The sequence below is a fragment of the Grampus griseus genome (genome assembly GCF_964374135.1).
Source record: "Grampus griseus genome assembly, chromosome: 14".
Classification (NCBI taxonomy): Eukaryota; Metazoa; Chordata; class Mammalia; order Artiodactyla; family Delphinidae; genus Grampus; species Grampus griseus.
This window is the reverse complement of record NC_139008.1, coordinates 20207003-20228947: the sequence shown is the minus strand read 5'-3', so window position 1 is coordinate 20228947 and position 21945 is coordinate 20207003. Positions and strand designations below refer to the sequence as shown.

Genomic DNA, 21945 nt, shown 5'->3' with positions numbered 1-21945 from the left:
GCTAGCGGAGAGCCGAGCTATGGATGAGACCGCAGACCGCCCAGAGCGGAAGTGGAGGAGCAGCCGGAAGTAGCCGGAGTCTGAGGCGGAGAGACAAGCGGACAGACTTTGACGGGAGCCGGAGCTGCGCAGGGGGGTTGGTGGCCATGGAGTTGGGCGAGCTTCTCTACAACAAGTCCGAGTACATCGAGACGGTGCGCGTGTCCAGACATCTGCCCTCCCCTCTCCAAGCCTGCATCCCCTGAGGCCGCCGTCTCCATCCTGTCCCTGCCCCACCCCAGGTCCCTTTGGCGTTTAGTCCGAGATTACGCAGTGAGAGTTCATGTATGGTCTGGCTTCGTTATGCATTCCTTGCATGGCCAGTTTAGGCTTTTTAAAATTTATTCCTGATTTCCTCGTAGAGATAAAACGCCTTCCAGAAAGCAGGACAAGTCTCATCCATCCTGATAATTACAGCTCTGGGCTTCAGGCCTTTAAAAAAAAAAATTTTTTTTAAACTAACGTGTCATAATTTATTACTACGTGCTAAAGACTGTTAGGTTCTTTTTTTGTTTGTTTGTTAGGTTCTTTATAGTCAATACAAACTATATGTAGATGTGTGTTAATTGCTCGAAACCGGGTTAGTGCTCAGTCAGCATTACCCTTTATTTTTTCATTGAATTCTCACAACTCTATGCTATTGGTAAAGTCATTATCCTGTTTTTAGGGCTGTAAAACCGAAGTGTAGAAATGAGAGTCGAATCTGCTGCTGCTAGGCTATAGACGTATCACAGCCAATTTCTGGGTCTGTTCCTTGAATCCCTAAGTTCCTAATTCATCCTTGCTTTTTTGATATCCTGACTCATTCCATTGCAGACGACACCCCATTGCAAGTCCTTTTCTCTCCAGTATGAGCTTTCTTGATGGAAACCTGTAGCCCAGAACCCACTCAGTTTGCTCACCCCGTTTTTCTGCTCTTTCCTTTCAGGCATCTGGGAACAAAGTTAGTCGCCAGTCTGTACTGTGTGGAAGTCAGAACATCGTTCTCAATGGCAAGGTAAGGGACGGAGCCAGCTCCGGGATGCATATTTCTGCTTTCTTTCCACTGATTATCACATTAGCAGGGCAGATGAAATGTTGTCCCCAATTTATTGCTATATATGCTAAAATTCTCTCTCTCTCTTTTAATGCTCCAAATTGGATTTATTGAATACAAAAAATATGCAGTAAAAAGAGGCAACAGAAAACCTTTTTCCTGTTATTCCAGGCACAAAATACAATGACACCTAGCACTGAAATTACTGGACAGTATTGTAGTGTGTCCTGTATTACTGGACACAAAACATAAATAGACAGCACAGTATTTTAGTGTAGAAACTAAAGTGATACTGATATAATTATCTGTTTACTAATTAATGATTCATTATTAACTGAAACTTAATTTGAGAATAGGGAAAGATAACTAAAATCTGAAATGCATTTGAAAAATGGAATGTGAAAGGCTCAGAATCTTGTAGTCTGAATAAACTGAAATAGCACAGAGATGAGCATAAACCTGGGTTAATATTAGAACACTTTAGAACCAGAGAAAATATCAAGATATATTTGAGCTTGACAAACACTGAAGTCCATAGTTTCTTCCTGCCATTAGGAGCACTCAATTTTCCTTGAAATATTAAATCTGTAACTTCTAGAGGTAAAATAATCTCATTGTAATCAAATGATCACAGATATTTTCAGTAGAGACACAATTACTGTGTCTGTTACCCCATCATACCATGAGATTTAATAGAAAAGAAATAGAGTTTGGTAGTTAGATATAATTAGTAATTATAGATACACTGTTTTAGTACAAAATTAGAAAATTCAGTTAACTCCATCTGACTCGTTAGCAAATATGTGGAGTTTTTTTTGAAATCCTTCATCTAATTCCAAACCATTTTCTGTGATTTTGTAGGGAAGATTTGTGTGTGTGTGTGTGTGTGTGTGTGTGTGTGTGTATTTATGACAAAATACGCCACTTTAAGCACTTAAGTATACAGTTCATTGACATTAATTATATTCACAGTGTTGTGCAATCATCACCACTATATCTATTTCTAAAACATTTTCACCACTCAGACGGAAGCTCTGAACCCATTAAGGAATAACTCTCATCCCCTTTCCTCCCAGACCCTGGTAACCTCAGTCTACTTTCTGTCTCTATGAATGTGCCTATTCTAGATATATGTCATTTAAGCATAGTCATGCAAGATTTGTCCTTTGGGCTGGCTTATTGCACTTAGCATAATGTTTTCAAGGCTCATCCACACGTATCAGAATTTTATTCCTTTTCATGACTAATATTCCATTGTATATATGTATATTTTGTTTATTTATTCATCTGTTGATGGACACTTGGATTGTTTCTACCTTTCCACTATCGTGAGTATTGCTGCAATGAACATTGGCATACAAGGATGTATTTGAGCTCTGTTTTCAGTTATTTATTACATATCTAGGGGTGGGGGTGTCTGGGTCATATGGCAGTTCTATTTTTCAGCTTTGCGAAGAACTGCCAAATTGCACCATTTTACGTTCCCACCGCAATGCAAGAGAGTACCAATTTCTCATGAACACTTGTAATTTTCTGGGTTCTTTTTTTTTTGGATGTGTATATGAAAGATATTCAATATTCCATTGTGTGTTTTTTTCTTAATTAGTTACTTTATTTATTTTATTTTTGGCTGCGTTGGGTCTTTGTTGCTGTGCGCGGGCTTTCTCTGGTTGCGGCGAGCGGGGGCTACTCTTCATTGCGGTGCGCGGGCTTCTCGTTGTGGTGGCCTCTCATTGTGGAGCATGGGCTGTAGGTGTGTGGGCTTCAGTAGTTGTGGCACGTGGGCTCAGTAGTTGTGGCTCATGGGCTCTAGAGCTCACGTTCGGTAGTGGTGGCACACTGGCTTAGTTGCTCCGCGGCATGTGGGATCTTCCCAGACCAGGGCTCAAACCTGTGTCCCCTGCATTGGTAGGCGGATTCTTAACCACTGCACCACCAAGGAAGCCCCTCATTGTGTTTTTTTTTTTTAATTAATGTTTTATTGGAGTATCATTGATTTACAATGTTGTGTTAGTTTCTGCTGTACAGCAAAGTGAATCAACCATCCATATACATATATCTACTCTCTGCTAGATTCCATTCCCATATAGGTCATTACAGAGCACTGAATAGAGTTTCCTGTGCTATACAATAGGTTCTTATTAGTTATCTTTTATATATATAGTAGTGTTATTTGCATTTCCCTAATGTCTAATGATGATGAACATCTTTTATCTTATTGGCCATTTGCATATCTTTGGAGAAATATCTATTCAGTCCTTTGACCATTTTAAAATCTTGTCTATTTGTTGTTGAATTGTAGGAGTTCTTTATATTCTGGGTGTTAAATCCTTATCAGATTTATGATTGCAAATATTTTCTACCATTCTGTAGGTTGTCTTTTTACTTTCTTGATAATGTTCTTTTTACTTTCTTGATAATGTTCTTTGATGCACAAGAGTTTTTAATTTTGATGAAGTCCAGTTTATCTATTTCTTCTTTTGTTGCTTAAGTTTTTGATGTTGTATATCTAAGAATCCTTGCCAAACCCAAGATCATGAAGATGTACTCCTATGTTTTCTTCTAAGAGTTTTATGGTTTTAGCACTTGTATTTAAATGGTTGTTGATCCATTTTGAGTTAATTTTTGCATATGATGTGAGGTTGGGGTCCTAATTAATTAATTTTGGGGGGGGGGTGGAATTCTACTTGTCCCAGCACCACTTGTTGAAGAGATTGTTCTTTCCCCATTGAATGGTCTTGTCATCCTTATAGAAAATCATCTGGCCACAGATGTATGGGTTACTTTCTGCACTCTCAATTCTATTCCATAGTTGATATATCTGTCCTTATGCTAGTTCTACACTATTTTGGTTACTGTAGACTTCTAGTAAATTTTATAATCAGGAAATATGAGTCTTCCAACTTCTTCTTTTTCAAGATTGTTTTGGTTATTCGGGGCCCTCTTTCTTTTTTGAAAGGTGTTTTATTTGGCAATATTTGGTGCACACAGAAGACTGGTATGTGATATATATGTTATGAAGCATAAAAATTAAATCAACACCATGAACCCACCACCCAACTGAAGAACTGGAACATAATCAATGCATAATAATACAGTACAGCCTGAAGTTCCTCTCCCATTTCTTTCTTCTACCTCCTTCCAAGAGGATACCACTATTCTGAACTTCTTCTTATAAATTCTTTATTTTTCAAAACAAAATTTTTACCACATATGTGTGTATTTCTAAATAATTTATATTGTTTAGCTTTACTTGGTTTTCTGTGACTTACTATTTTTACTCTCAGTTATTGTAATAATGACAATAGAAAACATATATTACATTTAGTAAGTAACATCATTCTCAGCTTAGTTTCTAAGATTCATTGTGGTTTATGCATTTTCACTGCTGTGTACAATTCGGTTTATCCCGTCTTTTATGGGTGGATAGTTATTTTGTTTCCAGCTTTTTGTTACTATGAACAATCTATTTTTGTTTCCAGCCCCTGCCCCTTTCAGAACTTTGACATTTCTGTTTTCCATCGGGTGTCACAGTGCCTGCAGGAAGAGACAGGGATCAGATGAGCAAAGAGGACTGGGTGTAAACCAGAATGGTGGGGCCTAGTGAATTGGAGAATACAGGACCTAGCTAAGCTTGGGCTGATTGTTGCCATTGGAAGTGCAGACCTGTACTTGCAGAGCTTCTGATTTTCTCAAAAGAAACTGGAAATCTGGATTTTTTTTTAAATGTAAAATGACCTACTATTCACATAATAGCATCTAATTTAAATGATAAAAATGGCTGCAGAGGCCAGAGAAAACCATTTCTAGGTACAGCCCTCAGACCCCCAACTTGCCACCTCTGCCTTGTCCTTGTTGAGTTCGGCGAAGTATGCTTTAATACTGTTTTTCTCCCTGAGAGGTCTTTTTAGGCACCTCCTTTCATTTTAACACCCTGTTGCCTCTTTTGTTTTGTTTTGTTTTAAATACAGTACACGGCCTCTCCCTGTTGTGGCCTCTCCCGTTGCGGAGCACAGGCTCTGGACGCGCAGGCTCAGCGGCCATGGCTCACGGGCCCAGCCGCTCTGCAGCATGTGAGATCTTCCCGGACCGGGGCACGAACCCGTGTCCCCTGCATCAGCAGGCGGACTCTCAACCACTGCGCCACCAGGGAAGCCCATGTTGCCTCTATTTTTAATCTGACTTCTCTTCTTTAGCTCCATTCTTTATGAGATAGGAAACCAGGGTTTGAATACCACTTGCTAAATTTCTTTGACCATCTGTGATATCGTTTCTTTCTTATGTTTTTTGTGTGTTTGCTTCCTCAGTGGGAATGTAATTTAGGCTGACTGAGGGACTTATATGGATTTTCTTTATTTCTAGATTAAGATTGTTATCTTTACTTAAAACACAATAAAACAATAACAGCCATTACCAAATACTCAGAACTCTTGGTATTCTGTTTTCTTCCAAAAGAAAAGTCATTTTCTCTGATTGTAGATGGAAACACAAGCTGAAAAACAATGATTGAAGTAAATTAAGGATCTCAGATGAAAGAATTATGTACTAGAAATAGACATCTCTCTAAGCTTGAAGAAGATAGCTTTTAAAAACCAAGAGAGGAGTTCCCTGGCAGTCCAGTAGTTAGGACTCGGCACTTTCACTGCTGGGGCCTGGGTTCGATCTCTGGTCAGGGAGCTAAGATCCCGCAAGCTGCATGGCACAGCCAAAAAAACAAAAACAAAACAAAACCAAAAAAACCAAGAGGACCTGTAATACTTTACAATCAGCAGCAGATGTGAAAATTTCTTTTTACCCATAGAGGTTTTATAGACTGAACATATGTGGGTCAGATTGGTAAACTCTTCCAGGTGTGAGCCCATTTCTTTTTCAGTATCTTCTCAGAGGCTCATGTTCTGGCTAGTGATTTATCTAAATTCACCTATATTTGAGGTGTTCCCATCTACTTCTCTAGCCTGACCTTCTATCTTGGGCCCCAGACCTTTATTTACAACTGCCTGTTGATCATCCCACAGATTCCACAAACTCAGAATTTCAAAATTGAATTTATCATCTAATCCCCAGAATTGCTCACCCTGTCCTAGATTCTTTTTCTCTTACCCAACATCTAAACAATGACCGAGTCATATAAAATCTCTTCTTTTTTTTTCTTTTTAAATATTTTATAATGGAACATTTAAAAAAATCATTTTTAGGACTTCCCTGGTGGCACGGTGGTTAAGAATCTGCCTGCCAGTGCAGGGGACATGGGTTCGAGCCCTGGTCCGGGAAGATCCCACAGGCCGTGGAGCAACTAAGCCCGTGCGCCGCAACTACTGAGCCTGTGCTTCTAGAGCCCACGAGCCACAACTACTGAAGCCCACGTGCCTAGAGCCGAGCCCGTGCTCCGCAACGGGAGAAGCCACCGCAATGAGAAGCCCGCACACTGCAACGAAGAGTAGGCCCCGCTCACCGCAACTAGAGAAAAGCCCACACACAGCAACAAAGACCCAACGCAGCCAAAAATAAAATAAATAAATTTATTTTTTAAAAAATCATTTTTATTTAGGTATATTACATACAATAAAGTGTACCCATTTTATTTTATTATTTTTTTTGTGTGTGTGGTACGCGGGCCTCTCACTGTTGTGGCCTCTCCTGTTGCGGAGCACAGGCTCCAGACAGGCAGGCTCAGTGGCCGTGGCTCACGGGCCCAGCCGCTCCGCGGCATGTGGGATCTTCCCAGACCGAGGCACGAACCCATGTCCCCTGCATTGGCAGGTGGACTCTCAACCACTGTGCCACCAGGGAAGCCCAAGTATACCCATTTTAAATATGCAGTTTGAAAAGGTTTGGCTGATGGGGACATCTATGCAACTAGTAGCACAGTCAAGATATAAAATATTTACATCACCCTAGTTTCCTTGTGTCCCTCTGCAGTCAAGCCTTCTTCTAGCTTTGCCCAGGTAACCTATGTAAAACGAATAGAAGTTAGTTTTGCATTTTCTCAAGTTTCCTGTAATTGGAATCATGTACTTTTTTTTGGGGGGGGGTCAGCTTCTTTCCCTCAGCATAATGTTTTTGAGATTTATCCATGTTGTTGGATATATTCATGGATTAGTAGTTCATTACTTTTTATAGATGAGCAGTATTGTTATGGAACTTTTAGGACACATTTAAGAGTAGAGAGAACAGGGCTTCCCTGGCGGTGCAGTGGTTGAGAGTCCGCCTGCCGATGCAGGGGACATGGGTTTGTGTCCCGGTCCGGGAAGATCCCACATGCCGCAGAGCGGCTGGGCCCGTGAGCCATGGCCGCTGAGCCTGCGAGTCCGGAGCCTGTGCTCCGCAATGGGAGAGGCCACAACAGTGAGAGGCCCGCGTACCGCAAAAAAAAATAGAGTAGAGAGAACATATAATGAGTCTCTATATACTCATTCACCAGCTTCTACAATTAGCAATATTCTGGCATTCTTGCTTCATCTCTATACTCACCTGCCAAGTTCAAACCAATTTTGGAGTGGAATATTTTAAAGCAAATTGCAAGCATAATATTATTTTACCCATAAATATTTCAATGTATATCACTGATATTTAAAGGCTTTAAAAAATGTATAGAGGACCGTTATTATATTTTTTAAAAAGCCAGTCATTCCCTAATATCATCTAATCTAATCCTCAGTCCATGTTCAGTCTTTCCATTATCTTTTTTTTTTGGCTGCGTTGGGTGTTCGTTGCTGTGCCCGGAATTTCTCTAGTTGCGGCGAGTGGGGGCTACTCTTCATTGCGGGGTGCAGGCTTCTCTTTGCGGTGGCTTCTCTTGTTGCGGAGCACAGTCTCTAGGCATGTGGGCTTCAGTGGTTGCAGCACGCAGGCTCAGCAGTTGCAGCACACGAGCCCTAGAGCACGCGGGCTTCAGTAGTTGCAGCGTGCAGGCTCTAGGGCTTGCGGGCTTCAGTAGTTGTGGCACATGGGCTCAGTAGTTGTGGCACACAGGCTCTAGAGCGCAGGCTCAATAGTTGTGATGCATGGGCTTAGTTGCTCCGCGGCATGTGGAATGTTCCCGCACCAGGGATTGAACCATGTCCTCTGCATTGGCAGGTGGATTCTTAACCACTGCATCACAAGGGAAGTCCCTCCATTATCTTAAGATGTCTTTTTACAGTTGGCTTGTTCAAATCAGGATCCAGACAAGGTCAGATACACATTACTGTTTGGTTGATGTGTTTCTTAAGTCTCTTTGAATCTGTAACAGTTCTCGTTCCCTGCCTCGTTTTTCTCCGCATGCCATTTATATGTTGAGGAAACTGGCTCACTGTCCTGCAGTATTTTCAAATTTCTGAATTTGGCTGATTCTTTTTACACAGTGTTGCTTAATGTGATCTCTGTCCCCCTCTCCTTCCTCTAAATTGGTAGCTGGATCTAAAGGATTGCTCAGATTCCTCTACCTCTGATTTATTTCTCTTTCCCTGATGCACAGCTTTTGCCTTAGGTAAGGCCCACCATCTCGTTTCACCTTGATCCATCTGAAGGGTCACATCCCCTCCAGTCTTGCCTGCCTCCATTCAGGCTCCAGACTGCTTCCAGAGTAATATTTCTAAAATGAAGCTTCGCTTGTGTTAATCCTCTGCTTAGAATCTTTCATTGATTCCTTATACCCGCTAGGGAAAAACATCTGAACTTCTGTACTCAGCACAGGTAATTCTTCATGATCTGGTCCCTTGCTTACTTTCCCAGCCGCAACCTCAGCCACGTGCACTTTTTTTTTTAAAACCTCATTTATTCAGCAGACATTTCAAGAATGCCTACTCTTTACCAAGTATGGGGCATTAGTTCCCCCCAGTTTCTGGGTTGTGTTATTCAGCCCCTCCTGGCAACCTCTGGGGAAGCCAGATATCACACCTTGCAGTGTAGCACATAATCTAGGTCCAGAAATTGGGAGAGGAAGCAGAACCTCAGTGGGTCCACCTCTGGAGCATGAAGTTGGAGATAGTACTGTTAGGAGATTAGACAAAGGTGGGAACAGCCAGGACTCTCACTGAGCAAGCAGCCAAGGCTTGGGGGCAGGTGGAACCAAGTGCATCTGAGGAGATACACAGACCAGGTCTGCCACAGGTATTCTCAATAAATGTTTGTCCATCCATTGAGTCCTATTCATGGGATAATAAGGGCAAACCCTGTGATGTACTGGGAACATCTTGAACTGCAATCAGTATTATGAGGGCAATTCTCTTTACCTTAAAAGTTATCCCTTTTGACAGAACAGGTGATTCAGTAGAATATAGCATAACTCTCAAACTGTCTGGTTTCCTACTCTTTTTCATTATGTTTTAGGCTATGTTAGTAGCTTTTTAAAATATGCTTTGTTTTATAGACCATTGTGATGAATGACTGTATTATTCGAGGGGATCTGGCAAATGTAAGAGTTGGACGTCATTGTGTTGTGAAAAGTCGGAGTGTCATAAGGCCACCATTCAAGAAATTCAGCAAAGGGTATGTAATTTAATGACCTGATTCAGTCTTGGGCAAGATGCTGCTACTGGTGGTACTATCCATGGGTTGAGTTGTGGGGGAAGGAGCAGGTCTACGCTATTGTTTGGGACACTAAGTAAGAATTCACCATAATGAACACAACTCTGGTGTTGGTTGTCTTAGTCTAGTTGGTGGTTAGTTGCCAGAAACAATCCACTTAAGCTGGCAAAAGCAAAGGGGGTTCTGATTAAACAGCCACAGGCATATTTGATGGAATTTAAGGGTAGAAAAAGGGGTCAGGCTTCACAAGGGACTAGAACCTGGAACTGGACAGCTAGCCAGAGTCAAGACCACTATTCTGTCTGACTGCTGCTCTGTTACCAAGGTTATACTGTTTCTTAACTGTTCTTCTCTCTGCACTTCTGCTTCCCTCTTTTTTCTTTCAGCTATATCTTCTGGCTTTTCTAATGGAGCCAACCTTGCTGCCTCAGCCCGTTTTTTTACATCACTTCTCCATTTAGGCTTCCAATGGATACCAACCAGAGATTTTAGGTCCTATCAACAAAATGTTGGGAGAGAGAACACCCCCAGTCTAAAAACAGCCCACCCCCAGTCTAAAAACACCCAGTCTAAAAACAGCTTTGACCCAGAGAGCAGGGTCAAGTCAGGCCCCCTGATCTCTCAGTGGGCATAAGGATTGTCTAAGAAAGGGCATGGACAGGGCAGGAAAACCGACCGCTATGCTTGATATGATGGTATTCTCTTTGCCTCTCTCTCTTTTTGCCCTCCTCGTTCCTACCTGTGGCACCATCTGCTTTTCATCCAAGAATTCAGCAAGCATTGATTGAGTGCTTTCCTTATGCCAGTCACTAGGTTATAAGCTGGGCATATACAGATGGATCAAATAGGGTCTCATAACCCAGTGTTAGAAGTAAAACAAACTAGTGAATGTAAAAAAAAGAGACTCACAGATATACCGAACTAGTGGTTACCAGTGGGAAGGAGGAGGGGCAAGACAGGGGTAGGGGATTAAGAAGTACAAATTACTACATATAAAATAAATAAGCTACAAGGATATGTTTTACAGCACAGGGAATAATAGCTAATATTTTATAATAACTATAAGTGGAGTATAACCTTTAAAAATTGTGGATCACTGTGTTGTACACCTGAAACTTATATATTGGAAATAAACTATACCTCAATTAAAAATACAACAACAGGGCTTCCCTGGTGGCGCAGTGGTTGGGAGTCCGCCTGCCGATGGAGGGGACACGGGTTCGTGCCCCGGTCTGGGAAGATCCCACATGCCGCGGAGCAGCTGGGCCCGTGAGCCATGGCCACTGAGCCTGCGCATCCGGAACCTGTGCTCTGCAATGGGAGAGGCCACAACAGTGAGAGGCCTGCGTACCGCAAAAAAATAAAATAAAAATAAAACAACAACAACAATAACCTAGTGATAGAAAGAATTACATAAACAGAAAGCTACTATAGAATGTGATGCTGTAACGTGATAGCCACTATAGAATGGGATACTCCTGTCAATGGGGCATGAACATGGTTAGGGAGGAACAGAGAAGAGGGCAGCTAACTCAGACTACCATACCTGGGTGTATATCATGCAGGAATCGTCCTGCATTTCCCATAGTGATGTTGGGCTCCAGGCTTTTATTATGTACAGGAATTGGAGCAGGGAGTCATTGTAAATCATATGAAATTTAGATGAAAGCATTTGCTCATTAGCTCAGAAGGCTTTTTTTTTTTTTTTTTTTTTTTTTTTTTGGCCGTGCTGTGCGGCATGTGGGATCTTAATTCCCTGACCAGAGATCGAACCCGGGCCCCCTTCAGTGGAAGCGCAGAGTCTTAACCACTGGACCACCAGGGAAGTCCCTCAGAAGACTGTTGAGGGGAGGGGACTTCCTTGGTGGTCCAGTGGGTTAAGATTCTGTGCTCCCAATGCAGGGGCCCCGGGTTCGATCCCTGGTCAGGGAACTAGATCCTGCATGCATGCTGCAACTAAGAAGTCCACATGCTGCAACTAAAGATCCCATGTGCCACAACTAAGACCCAGTGCAGCCAAAATATTAATAAATATTTTTTAAAATTAAAAAAAAGGACTATTGAGTGGAAATCAGAAAACCCTGTGACACCTTTTCATGGTTTCATACAGTGACTGATGCTCTGCTAGAGTTGTTGACTCCACCTCCTGATAAAGGCATTATTGGGCTGGATATGGTCCAGGAAGAGGACTGAGAATGAATAAGAAGCTTATTGGTGAATGGAGGGAAGTGTAAATTAGAATAGTCCACATGAGAAATATAGAAATATGAAAGTGTAAATAGCAACACGTGAATAGAAGGTGAATGTCGATTTCCTCCCCTGTATATCTCAATACCAGGACCAGCTGATAGTATAAAGTTTGGAGTTTTTAATTTAAAATTAAGGAGTTGATAGTACTGTTGTAGACTATGATAAGATCAAGGAATCCATTGCCACACAAGGGGTCCAGACCAAAAATGCAAATGAATTAAGGAAGATTTAAATAAAGTATAGGTCTGTGGAGGACAGGTATCATCTCTGACAAAATATTCCTGATAAAATAGAACACAGGACTGGAAAGAGCCAATGAGCATCCCGCTGCTTTATATTAGTTCCAGTCCAAATATTTTACATCCCAAGGTACCGAAATTTCTTGTAAATATGATCACAGACCACAGTCAATGACATTTGAGGAGTCCTGGAGAATGGGAATGATGTCACAAGTCTGGAGAAAGCCGACTGACTCCTTAAGTCCTGGCTTAAATGTCACTTTCAATTACTTAACCTCCAGTCTGAGTAAAGTCTCTGTTATATACTCTCATAATGTGTTATTTTTCCTCTGTAGCACTTATCACAGTTGTAACTAATTACTTATTTAATCATTTATTTAGTCTCTCTTTTCTTCTCTTGTTTGTAAGCTCCATGGGCATGATTGCATCCCTTTTGCTCACCATTGTATTCCCCAGTTCCTAGCACAGAGTCTGGCATATAGTAGACTCTCAATAAAACCAGTCAGTATATAAATTTTTAGCATGTTGAGAATTATATCCCATGAACCTCACATCAGTCCCCTGAAGGATTATAGAGCAGATTAATGAAAATGTGATCTGTGGGCATTTTCAAAGGAGGCAAGAATGAGCAAAACATTCATTTGTTTTTATTTGGTGCCAGATTTTTTAGCTTTGAAGGTTTTGCTCTCACTGTTCTGCTATTTCCTTTCAAATTTCCTTGGTCTAATATTTCTGATTTTGATTTAGTAGTCACATGCATCTTCTTCAACATTATAGAATTCGTTAAGCCTGAGGATTCTTTCCTTGCTAGGAACAGTCTTATTAAGAAAAGACGATGGAGTTGAGATTACGATCTTTAGTTCTATAAACCTTGACCAAAAGTACATCACCTTGACCTTTCTTTGTTCATCTTCTTTTTCTTCTATAGCGTTGCATTTTTTCCTCTACATATTGGGGACCACGTCTTTATTGAGGAAGATTGTGTGGTCAACGCAGCTCAGATTGGCTCTTATGTTCACGTTGGCAAGAACTGTGTGATTGTGAGTATGGTGACTTGGCTGGCTGAGCAGCCTCACTCTCTCTCTAGCTCGCGTCCCTCACATCAGTGGGCTTCTGCTTCTGTCATCAAGCAGGGTAGAAGTCCTTTCTGGTCTACTGGTCTATCAGAATTATTACTGAATTTGGAGTTTTTCCTAGGCATTAATAATCATGGCTAACCTTTATGGAACCTCTTCCATATGGTGTTAAACTCTTACCTTTGATTATTTCATTTTATTCTCACAACCATCCAAGGATACTAGGTACTGTTATTATCCCTGTTTTCAGGTGAGGAGACTGAAGACCTTCGATATTAGGGGATTTGACAAGGCTAGTAAATGGTAGTGCTGGGATTTGAACCCTAGTGGTATGAATAGCCATGCCGCTATGTGACCTACCTGTTGCTTCACCTCAAGAATCTTACAGTCTGGTGGGGGTGAGGGGATCTTGAAGGGTGCATCAAAATTGGCTCCTAGACCAGAGGAGAATGAGTGTTTCAGGGAAGACATTGGCATGTGTAAGGGTCAAAGTCACCAATGGGCATGACGTTAAGGGAGCTGCACGTAGTTCAGGGTGCTGGGTTTGCCAGGTACGAGGGGGCCCCTCCCTCAGCAGAACCTGTAGGACCCTGGTCCACAGGTGCCTCGATATCAATTTGTTTAACCCAACCAAGGCTTTCCAAGGCTGAATTTCTTGGTATTTCATAGATGAAGAGGTTGATTTCAGTTAGGATTTCTGAGACCATCCTGAGTAAGAATGTTAATGATCAGAGCCAAACTGCCTAAATTTTCAGGGAAAATGTCTCCTACATTTTAGGTTTGTGCCTCAGATTCTGGGAAAAACCAAGACCCCTTTCATACATTTAAATGGCCACTCCCCTTAATTTAGAGTCAGTTCTCTGCTCTGGATAAGACTAGGACCCTAAAGTATCAGAAAACCTGCAGAAGCCATGCAGTCACATTCCAGGAGCCATGAGGGCACAGCAAAGGTGGACAGTGCAATGGAGAACCCCACTGATGAGAAAAACATTCCAGTCTGACTTGTTACTCAGAATTAAGGGGAGTAGTTGTTTTGCCAAATATTCTTCTCCAGGGGAGTCCCTTAGTATGTATTAGAGACAGAATGTCTGTGGTTCGGGCTGACGTTGAGAAAAGGGAGAAGAAATCCATCCTCTCCCCTCACTCTGACTGTTTGACCAAAGCTGGCTTTCCAAGCCACAGCTGGGTTTTCGTGATATTTTCCTCAGCAATGTGAAGACATCACCATAGTAGCCTAGTCCTTTAGCCCCAGAGCCAAATGTCTGAACGGTTAAAATCCAAATGCTATTCCCACAGCTTAGGGAATTCTAGTCCTATTGTTAGGTGCTCTGCTTTTTGTATCACTTTTCAATACATCAATTCATGGTATTGTCATTGTTCAGTATTGACAGGGCTTATTTGCTGAGCCTTTAAAAATTCCCAAGTAATCTCAGGAGAATGATCCTTTGAGAATCTCAGAGCTAGCAAGAACTCATTTAGAGTCCAACTGTCTTCATGACACACGGATCCTTCCTGTAGCATCTCATGTGGTAGTCTAACTTATGCTTGGATATGTGAAGGTGTGGGTGTTAATCAGAATTGCCCAATGTCTGCAGGAAAAGCCTAACAGGCAATATTAATAGGCACTGTTAACCATGCCATGAGTTTTACTTTTGTCTCTAGTCTTGACAGCATCCCTACGGGCTTGGTTTTATATCCTATTTCACAGGATTTAAGTAACTTGCTAAATAACTTGCATAAGGAGATATGGGTAGCTATAATACTAGCAACATATAGTTCTTAACTCCTTCTTGGAAAGTTCTCCAGGAAAGAATAAAGAAGTAGTTTCAGCTTTTTATCTCCTCAGCTATTGCCAAGCCATTCATGCCTAAGAAGTACCTGCATTTTTTATTCTGCTGCCATGTAATTGATCAGTTTACCCAGAATTCTCTGAAACCCAGTTGAGCACATTTCTCTGAGTGGGCAGAATGGCCAACTCTAGAAAGCAGGTGCCCTCAGGCTGTGTGGTGGCTGGTAGTATACAGTGAGAAGGTTCATTTCCACTGTCCCTCTCTTCCAGGGCCCTGTGTCTGCAGGTCCCTGTCTGTGAATGTGTCCTGCCATACGCAGCACACTCCTTTTACTCAGTGCCCCATGTGCTTAGTCTGAGTTATTAGGAGCTTAGGCGTCATAGGACATCTTTGAGTTAATTTGGGAGTCACCAGGGGAGCTGGCCATCTGCCCGATTTTTGATGTTGCCAATATAATAGGTAATTCGTGGAAGAAAACTTTCCAAGGAGAAATGATCTGCAGTCATAACTTGCTTCTGACCTAAAGATGTTGCCCAACTTGGCTGTTACCACCCAACTGGAGACAACTTAGTTAGCCACTAAAGAAATTCAGACCTTAGAGGTATAAGCTTTTTAAAAAATTCATTTGGCAATCTACCCAGGAGTTCCTGGACTTACATAAGAGTTAGGTATTTAATACTGGGGAAAAATTTGAACACAACCAAATCAAAGTATCTTTCATATTCTTTGGTAAAATCTAAGATCTAGATGGGTTAGCATTATCCTGGTATTTGTTAGGTGTTCCGCATCTTCAGCCACCTGGGGATGTTTTATCAGATCATCTGATCAGAACACAAGTAAACTTATAGACCCGGATGATGTAAATGCAATCTTTCATTTACTCAGCAAGTTGTCTGAGACATAACTTTAACTGTATACAGAAGCCTCTCCTTTCCCTTAAGCCATGAAAGAGATGAAGTTCCCAGACCTTATTTCTTGCCCCCAAAATGCCGTGGGTGATGGCAGAATTGAAAAGTGATGACAGTGGATAAAGTCAAGCATTATGTGCAGCCTAAACCTTCTAATAACTACCACTTACCCATGGGGGAACAAATGAACTAGTAACTTCATATCCAGAAGAATTTGCCAAGACTTTTCCAGTTGGAATTGGCAAAAGAACAAACAGACCTTAAATTGGTAGGTTCAAAGCGAATGTACTGGCTAATATGAAGCAAGGGTACAGAAGTAGATCCTAATTTCATACATAAGTGACTCTGGGGGTTCAGTTGATGTCATGAGAATTAATCCCCTTCCCTTTTTTGTTTTCCTCTGGGAGTTTCTCAGGCAGGTCCTTTCCTCATGGAAACCAGTGGCTGGTCCAGGATTCTGTCCTGTCCTCTAAAATCCCCATTGGAAAGAGTGTTTCCCTGTAGTCCCAGCAGAAGCCCTGACATTGAGATTCATCATCAGCTCATACGCCGATTGCCTAAACCAGTGACTGTGGCCAGGCTTGGGGTCCATAGTTTGGGATGGGAGGTGAAGCACATGGACTGAGATGGGGATGGGGCAGTATCCAAGGAAAATATAGCTTCTGTTACCAGAAGAAAGGGAAGTGGATGTTGGACAAGCAAAACAACAGATATCCACTAAATTATTAAAAAAAGGAAGAAAGAAAAGTAAACAGAATTCTTGAAGATTGAATTTCATGTAGTATGAAATGCCTAAGGTAACTTGAACTGTCCCTAGTGTATGACCTCCACCTCAAATTTGTACACACTCACATTTTTACCTCCTGCTTGTCATGTACCACCTGCAATAGGGAATAGTAGCCAAGCCTCTTGTCACTGTCCATGACTATTGTATGATATCATGAATAGAAAAAATATAAATATATTCCACACAGCAGACAAGACAACTTTTACTCCCATTTCCTGGTCTATCTCCTATTAACAAAATTTTAATTTCAGGGGCGCCGGTGTGTGTTGAAAGACTGTTGCAAAATTCTTGACAACACAGTATTACCCCCAGAAACTGTGGTCCCACCATTCACCGTCTTCTCAGGCTGCCCAGGTAACCTTGGGTGTTGATTATTAAAACTCAAGTTTATTTTCTTTCACAAAAGTAATGCATGCGATTTCTATCTCTAACAGTATGTTGATCTAGCTAACTTAAACATTCTCCTGGTACAGAGTACTCAGAAATACTATCTAAAATATAACTAGATAAATCTGTCACCAGCACAGGAAAAGTATGAGGAAGCATGTCTCTCCTGCCTTGGGCTCTGGGTGGAAAAATAAAAAGTGTGTCCAGAGAATTCTATGGCCTTACCTTCACATTGGGTGGGGTTTGAACTTGTACTTCCCGCCCTGCCCAGGAATGCCCTAACTGAAAAGTTACCATAAAACATGCTCTAAGACCAGTGAGAGCTCTAGGACGTTTGAGAGAAGCAAATACATTATCTTTTGACCTTTGCCCGTAGGCAAAGCCCTCATGAGCTCAGAGTTCCAAATTACAAACATGTGACGAGACAAAAGCAATCCATGCTCATGCTAGAGAGCTTGGAAAACACCAAAAAGCAAGAAGAAGAAAACCTCACATTTCCCAACCCCCACCTCAAGACAGTCTCTTTTCTTCTACATGTTGTTTTATGCAGTGGAAATCACGTAGCTCATGTAAAGGCACATCACAGATTCACAGATGGAAGATGATATGAAGAGAGAGATTTGACAATATATGATCTCTAACCACTGGGTGGTTTATTTGTTATTCCAATTTTTAAAAATCTCATTACTCAGATCACTGAATGCAAATTTCAAAGATGTACAGAATCATCCACTAGGATTCTTTGGGGAGGAAATGGGCCATTCTGTTCTTTCATGCACCTCTGTTTGCAAAGGAGGAAGAGACTTTTATTTAGTAATTCTCCCCATAATGAGTTCCCACTGTGAGAAAGTTTAATAGTTCTTAGCAAGTGCTATATCAGCACGGTCTTGGCAATTGTTTTAGGAGTTGTGAGACAAGCATCTGAGCTGAAGTGAGAAGTGTATTGCTGACGAAATATCTTAATCTCTTTTAACTTATTCAAAGCCCTTAGAACCAATTTATGGTCTTTGAGCACTGATGGCGTATGGCAGGGAAGCACTGCTAGATATTTGAAATCCAGATAAACACTGTGTGTGGAGGTTCTGCCTGGGACCTTAGAGATCATTGTATAGGTGAGGAAACTGAGGCCTAGGGAGGTTGAGTTGTACGACGTATCGGAGCTAGCTGGGGGGAAAGCTTTGACAAGCACTAAAGACTTCTTATTTATTTATTTAAAAAAAAAAATTTTTTTTTTTTGGCCCCTCGGCTTTTGGGATCTCAGTTCCCCAGCCAGGGATTGAAACCGGGCCACGACAGTGAGAGCACTGAATCCTAACCACTAGACCACCAGGGAACTCCCAGAGCTCCTTATTTAGAGTTCGGTACTTTTTGCACTGATAGGGTACTTCCCGTGTTTATTTTATGTGACTTCACAAACAAATGCTAACCATCTAGATACTGCTGTTGGCAATCTCCCCCTTTAATGAAGAGGCATAGGGTTGCAGGAAAACTAGTATATTTTTGGAAGGCTCCACAGCATGAAACTGAGTCAAAATGAAAGGCAAACCGTACAGAAAGGATCTGGGTTAGGGACCAAAAACTCAGATGTCCACAGGAGCCCGGCAGATCATGTAAATGATTGAAGTAATAGGCTATCATAGCTGTTTAAGAATACAGGCATGATATCATGAGAACTTCTGGTGTTTCATGAGGAGCTCAAAATCTGAATTTTTGTATGGTATTTCTGAATTTTTAATTGTTGAGTACTAATTTTTTTTAGGAGATTAAATACTGTACAGACTAAACATATATTTGGAAATCTGACATGGGCTGCTAGTTTGTAAAAGGTGCCTGTGAGAATTGTGTATCTTTTAAGACCATTTTTTCTATCCTCCTTTCTCTTTGTATATATACAAGAGCATATGTGTGTGTTTTTATATGCGTATGAGTGTATAGGTATGTGTGTTTATATATATATTTGTGTATATAATATGAAACTGTTTTTACATGTATAAACAGAATCATACTCTGTTCTGTTAGGAAACTTGCTTCCTTAACAGTATATCTTGGGCATCTTTTCTTGTCAGTATGATGAGATTCACCTCATGCCTTTTAATAGTTTCATGGTTTTCATTGCATAAATGTCCCACAGTATAACTAATCATCCTCTGGCATAATGGATCAAAAGAAGTTGCACCTGGTTTTTCATGATTAGAAACTTTGCTGCATTGATGCTTTCGTACATATATTGTGCAATTGGGCAAGATTATCTGTAGAATAAATTCTTAAAAGTTGGATTATCAGGTCACAGGGTATGAACTTTTAAAAGTTTTGCTAAATACTCCTAAATTGCTCTTCAAACGGTTGTATGAGTTTACGCGTCCACCCAGAGTGTGTGAGAGTGCCTCTTTCCTAGAAATTCTTACATAGGATTCCTGCATCTTTTGTCTTTCTATAAGGTGTTTCTGTTCTACCTCCATTTGTGATTTGAATATATCTAGCATGTTCGGGCCTTGGATTCAGTTTCATTGTATGAATAGCAGGGCAGTTTCTTCCCTCAAGAGCTCTCACCTTGGCTTGCCCAGCAGGCATCACCCCAGAATCCAGGGGATGGACGAATCCTTGCCTGGAACAACGTCTGATGTAGTCAGATTTGCCTTAACTTTTCAGGTTATGCCATGATGTACTAACCTCTTTTACCTGGAATATATTTCTCTCTTTTTTTAATTTTTTTTTTTTTTTTTACTTTTTTATTTTTGGCTGCATTGGGTCTTCGTGGCTGTGCGCGGGCTTTCTCTAGCTGCAGCGAGTGGTGGCCACTCTTTGTTGCGGTGCGCAGGCTTCTCATTGCGGTGGTTTCTCTTGTGGAGCACAGGCTCTAGGCATGTGGGCTTCAGCAGTTGTGGCTCGTGGGTTCAGTAGTTGTGGTTCGCGGGCTCTAGAGCACAGACTCAGCAGTTGTGGCGCACAGGCTTAGTTGCTTCGTGGCATGTGGAATCTTCCCGGACCAGGGCTTGAACCCGTGTCCCTGCATTGGCAGGAGGATTCTTAACCACTGTGCCACCAGGGAAGTCCCTGGGATTTATTTCTGCATTTTGGGAAAGTATTAGTTGTTTCTCTCACACACACACAAATTCACATCATCTTGAAGATATGGTCAGTGGAAATATTCTGTTAGCACCAAAGATGGAAAACGTAGTATTTAGACATTCATGACTAAAGAAAGGAGACTTCTAGAAACAGAAGTCAGAGCTGCATGTGGGCCTCCTCCGGCTCCTCGTGGTTGACCAGGTCTTTCTTTCCTCAGGACTCTTCTCAGGGGAGCTCCCAGAATGTACCCAGGAGCTGATGATTGACGTCACGAAGAGCTACTACCAGAAGTTTTTGCCCTTGACACAGGTCTAATGTCTCTGCCTTGTGTCTCAAATTCGCTTGAGCTCTAAGATGAACTTGGGGACAAAGTGAGCCAGTCAGCATCTACAAAGAGCTCTTGTGTCTTTGACACCTGCCGCCCTCTTTCTTTCTTTTTTTTTTGGTTTAATTCTTTAGAGTTTCTCAATCCTCCCAGGCTCTAAGCTCTTAAGACTTAATAACAGAACGTCTAGAGGAATTGTCTCCAAATGCTGTGCTTAAACCGTATCTATTAACAGTCACTCCGTACCGTTATGTGTGGAACATGGACTCATCTGTTTCCAGCACTGCCACCCCTTGGTCCTGTGGGTGGCTGGATGGAGCAGTGCATTCTGTCCCAGTGGGGAGGTTGTGATGCTCTTGAGCTGCCCATGGCCATGAGCTACCACAGTGAGCTCTGCTCACAGGGATCACTCAGCTTCCCTGCTGCTCACACATTTGACCAGTTGCCACAGCTGCTGATAATCTGGAAAAGTGTTTTGCGACTTTTCAGAGCCCAGATTCCTGTTGGCTACTAAAACTTGAAGGGAGGGTAGTTAGTATTTCTCTTCTTTCCAGAGTGACCTGAACTGTCATTTTAATTCAGGGTGACTAATAAAAGACTTTCTAGCATCTATTCTAGGGCCTTGGCTTTCACTAAAAGGGGGGCCCTTAGTGTCCAGATTTTATTTTTGCAAGGTCCCAGGTTTGAGTCTCCCACGCGGGTGGACTAGTCTGGCAGCCACTCCTTGCCTCATGGTGTTTGGGGACAGCAGTATATGCCTTATTTCACTGGAGATGTAGCATTTGTGACACTTGCTCCCTGGCCTAAAACCATTCAACCCACCCTTTCTTTGCCATAACCTCACAGTTCAGACCAAAATATCTGTACTTGGGCCCAATCTCATATGTACATGGGGGCCTCTTAAAATCATTCTGGGGGCACAGAGCCCCAAGGAGTAAACGAAGTTGGCAGGGCCGTTCTTATCTTCTGGATAATAGCACAACCCTTCCTGTTCTGCTCTGGCCTCTTGGCTTAGTAGGAAGATACAGGAGTGAAGACCTGAGAAGGCTGGCCTTGCTTGAAGCCCTGATGCTGCTGTGAATGGGGTAGGACAGTTTAGCCTTGAAGGTTAGTATCTAGCAGCAGCTGTCTTGACTTAATATCTGGTTATGGGGTTTGCAAAAAGAGCTGTATGTAGTCATCTCTGCTAGTTCAATGTAAAACTGCTTTCTGGTTTGTCACTTTTTCTGTTTGTACATTAAAAGATTGGCACATGAAACAAGTCACTTGAAGGTGATCACTGTCCACCTCCAGCGATGGCAGCCTCTCGTGGGCACTTCACTGTGTGCCTGGTGCCCTTCTGCGGGCTTTATATTCACTTGCCTACCTAGGGCTCACACCAACCCTGTAAGCTGGACGTTATCCCCACTTTACTGATGAGGAGAAAATTCAAAGATATTAGATAACTTGTTCCAGTCTTCGTGGTGAAGAAGTGGCTGACCCAGAAGTCACATACATGTGTGCATGTCTGCCTGGCTCTGCAGCCCACACT

General features: G+C 41.9%; 1 protein-coding gene across 1 annotated transcript; it reads left to right on the top strand.

The window, feature by feature from the left end:
- Positions 1–59: 59 nt before the first annotated feature.
- DCTN5 (dynactin subunit 5) lies at positions 60–21578 on the top strand. The gene is made up of 6 exons (XM_082670954.1): positions 60–194; positions 968–1036; positions 9426–9544; positions 13001–13112; positions 16885–16987; positions 20307–21578. Exons 1-6 carry the CDS (start codon positions 147–149, stop codon positions 20402–20404), a joined length of 549 nt encoding a protein of 182 aa, XP_082527080.1. The 5' UTR covers positions 60–146; the 3' UTR covers positions 20405–21578.
- Positions 21579–21945: the final 367 nt, after the last annotated feature.

What these genes read in the sequence shown, in the direction of transcription:
- DCTN5 (XM_082670954.1), top strand. Translation starts at nt 147, where the DNA reads ATGGAGTTGGGCGAGCTTCTCTACAACAAGTCCGAGTACATCGAGACG. An exon ending in ACATCGTTCTCAATGGCAAG is followed by an intron (nt 1,037 to 9,425) that starts GTAAGGGACGGA and finishes TTTGTTTTATAG; the next exon opens with ACCATTGTGATGAATGACTG. An exon ending in TTCAAGAAATTCAGCAAAGG is followed by an intron (nt 9,545 to 13,000) that starts GTATGTAATTTA and finishes TTTCTTCTATAG; the next exon opens with CGTTGCATTTTTTCCTCTAC.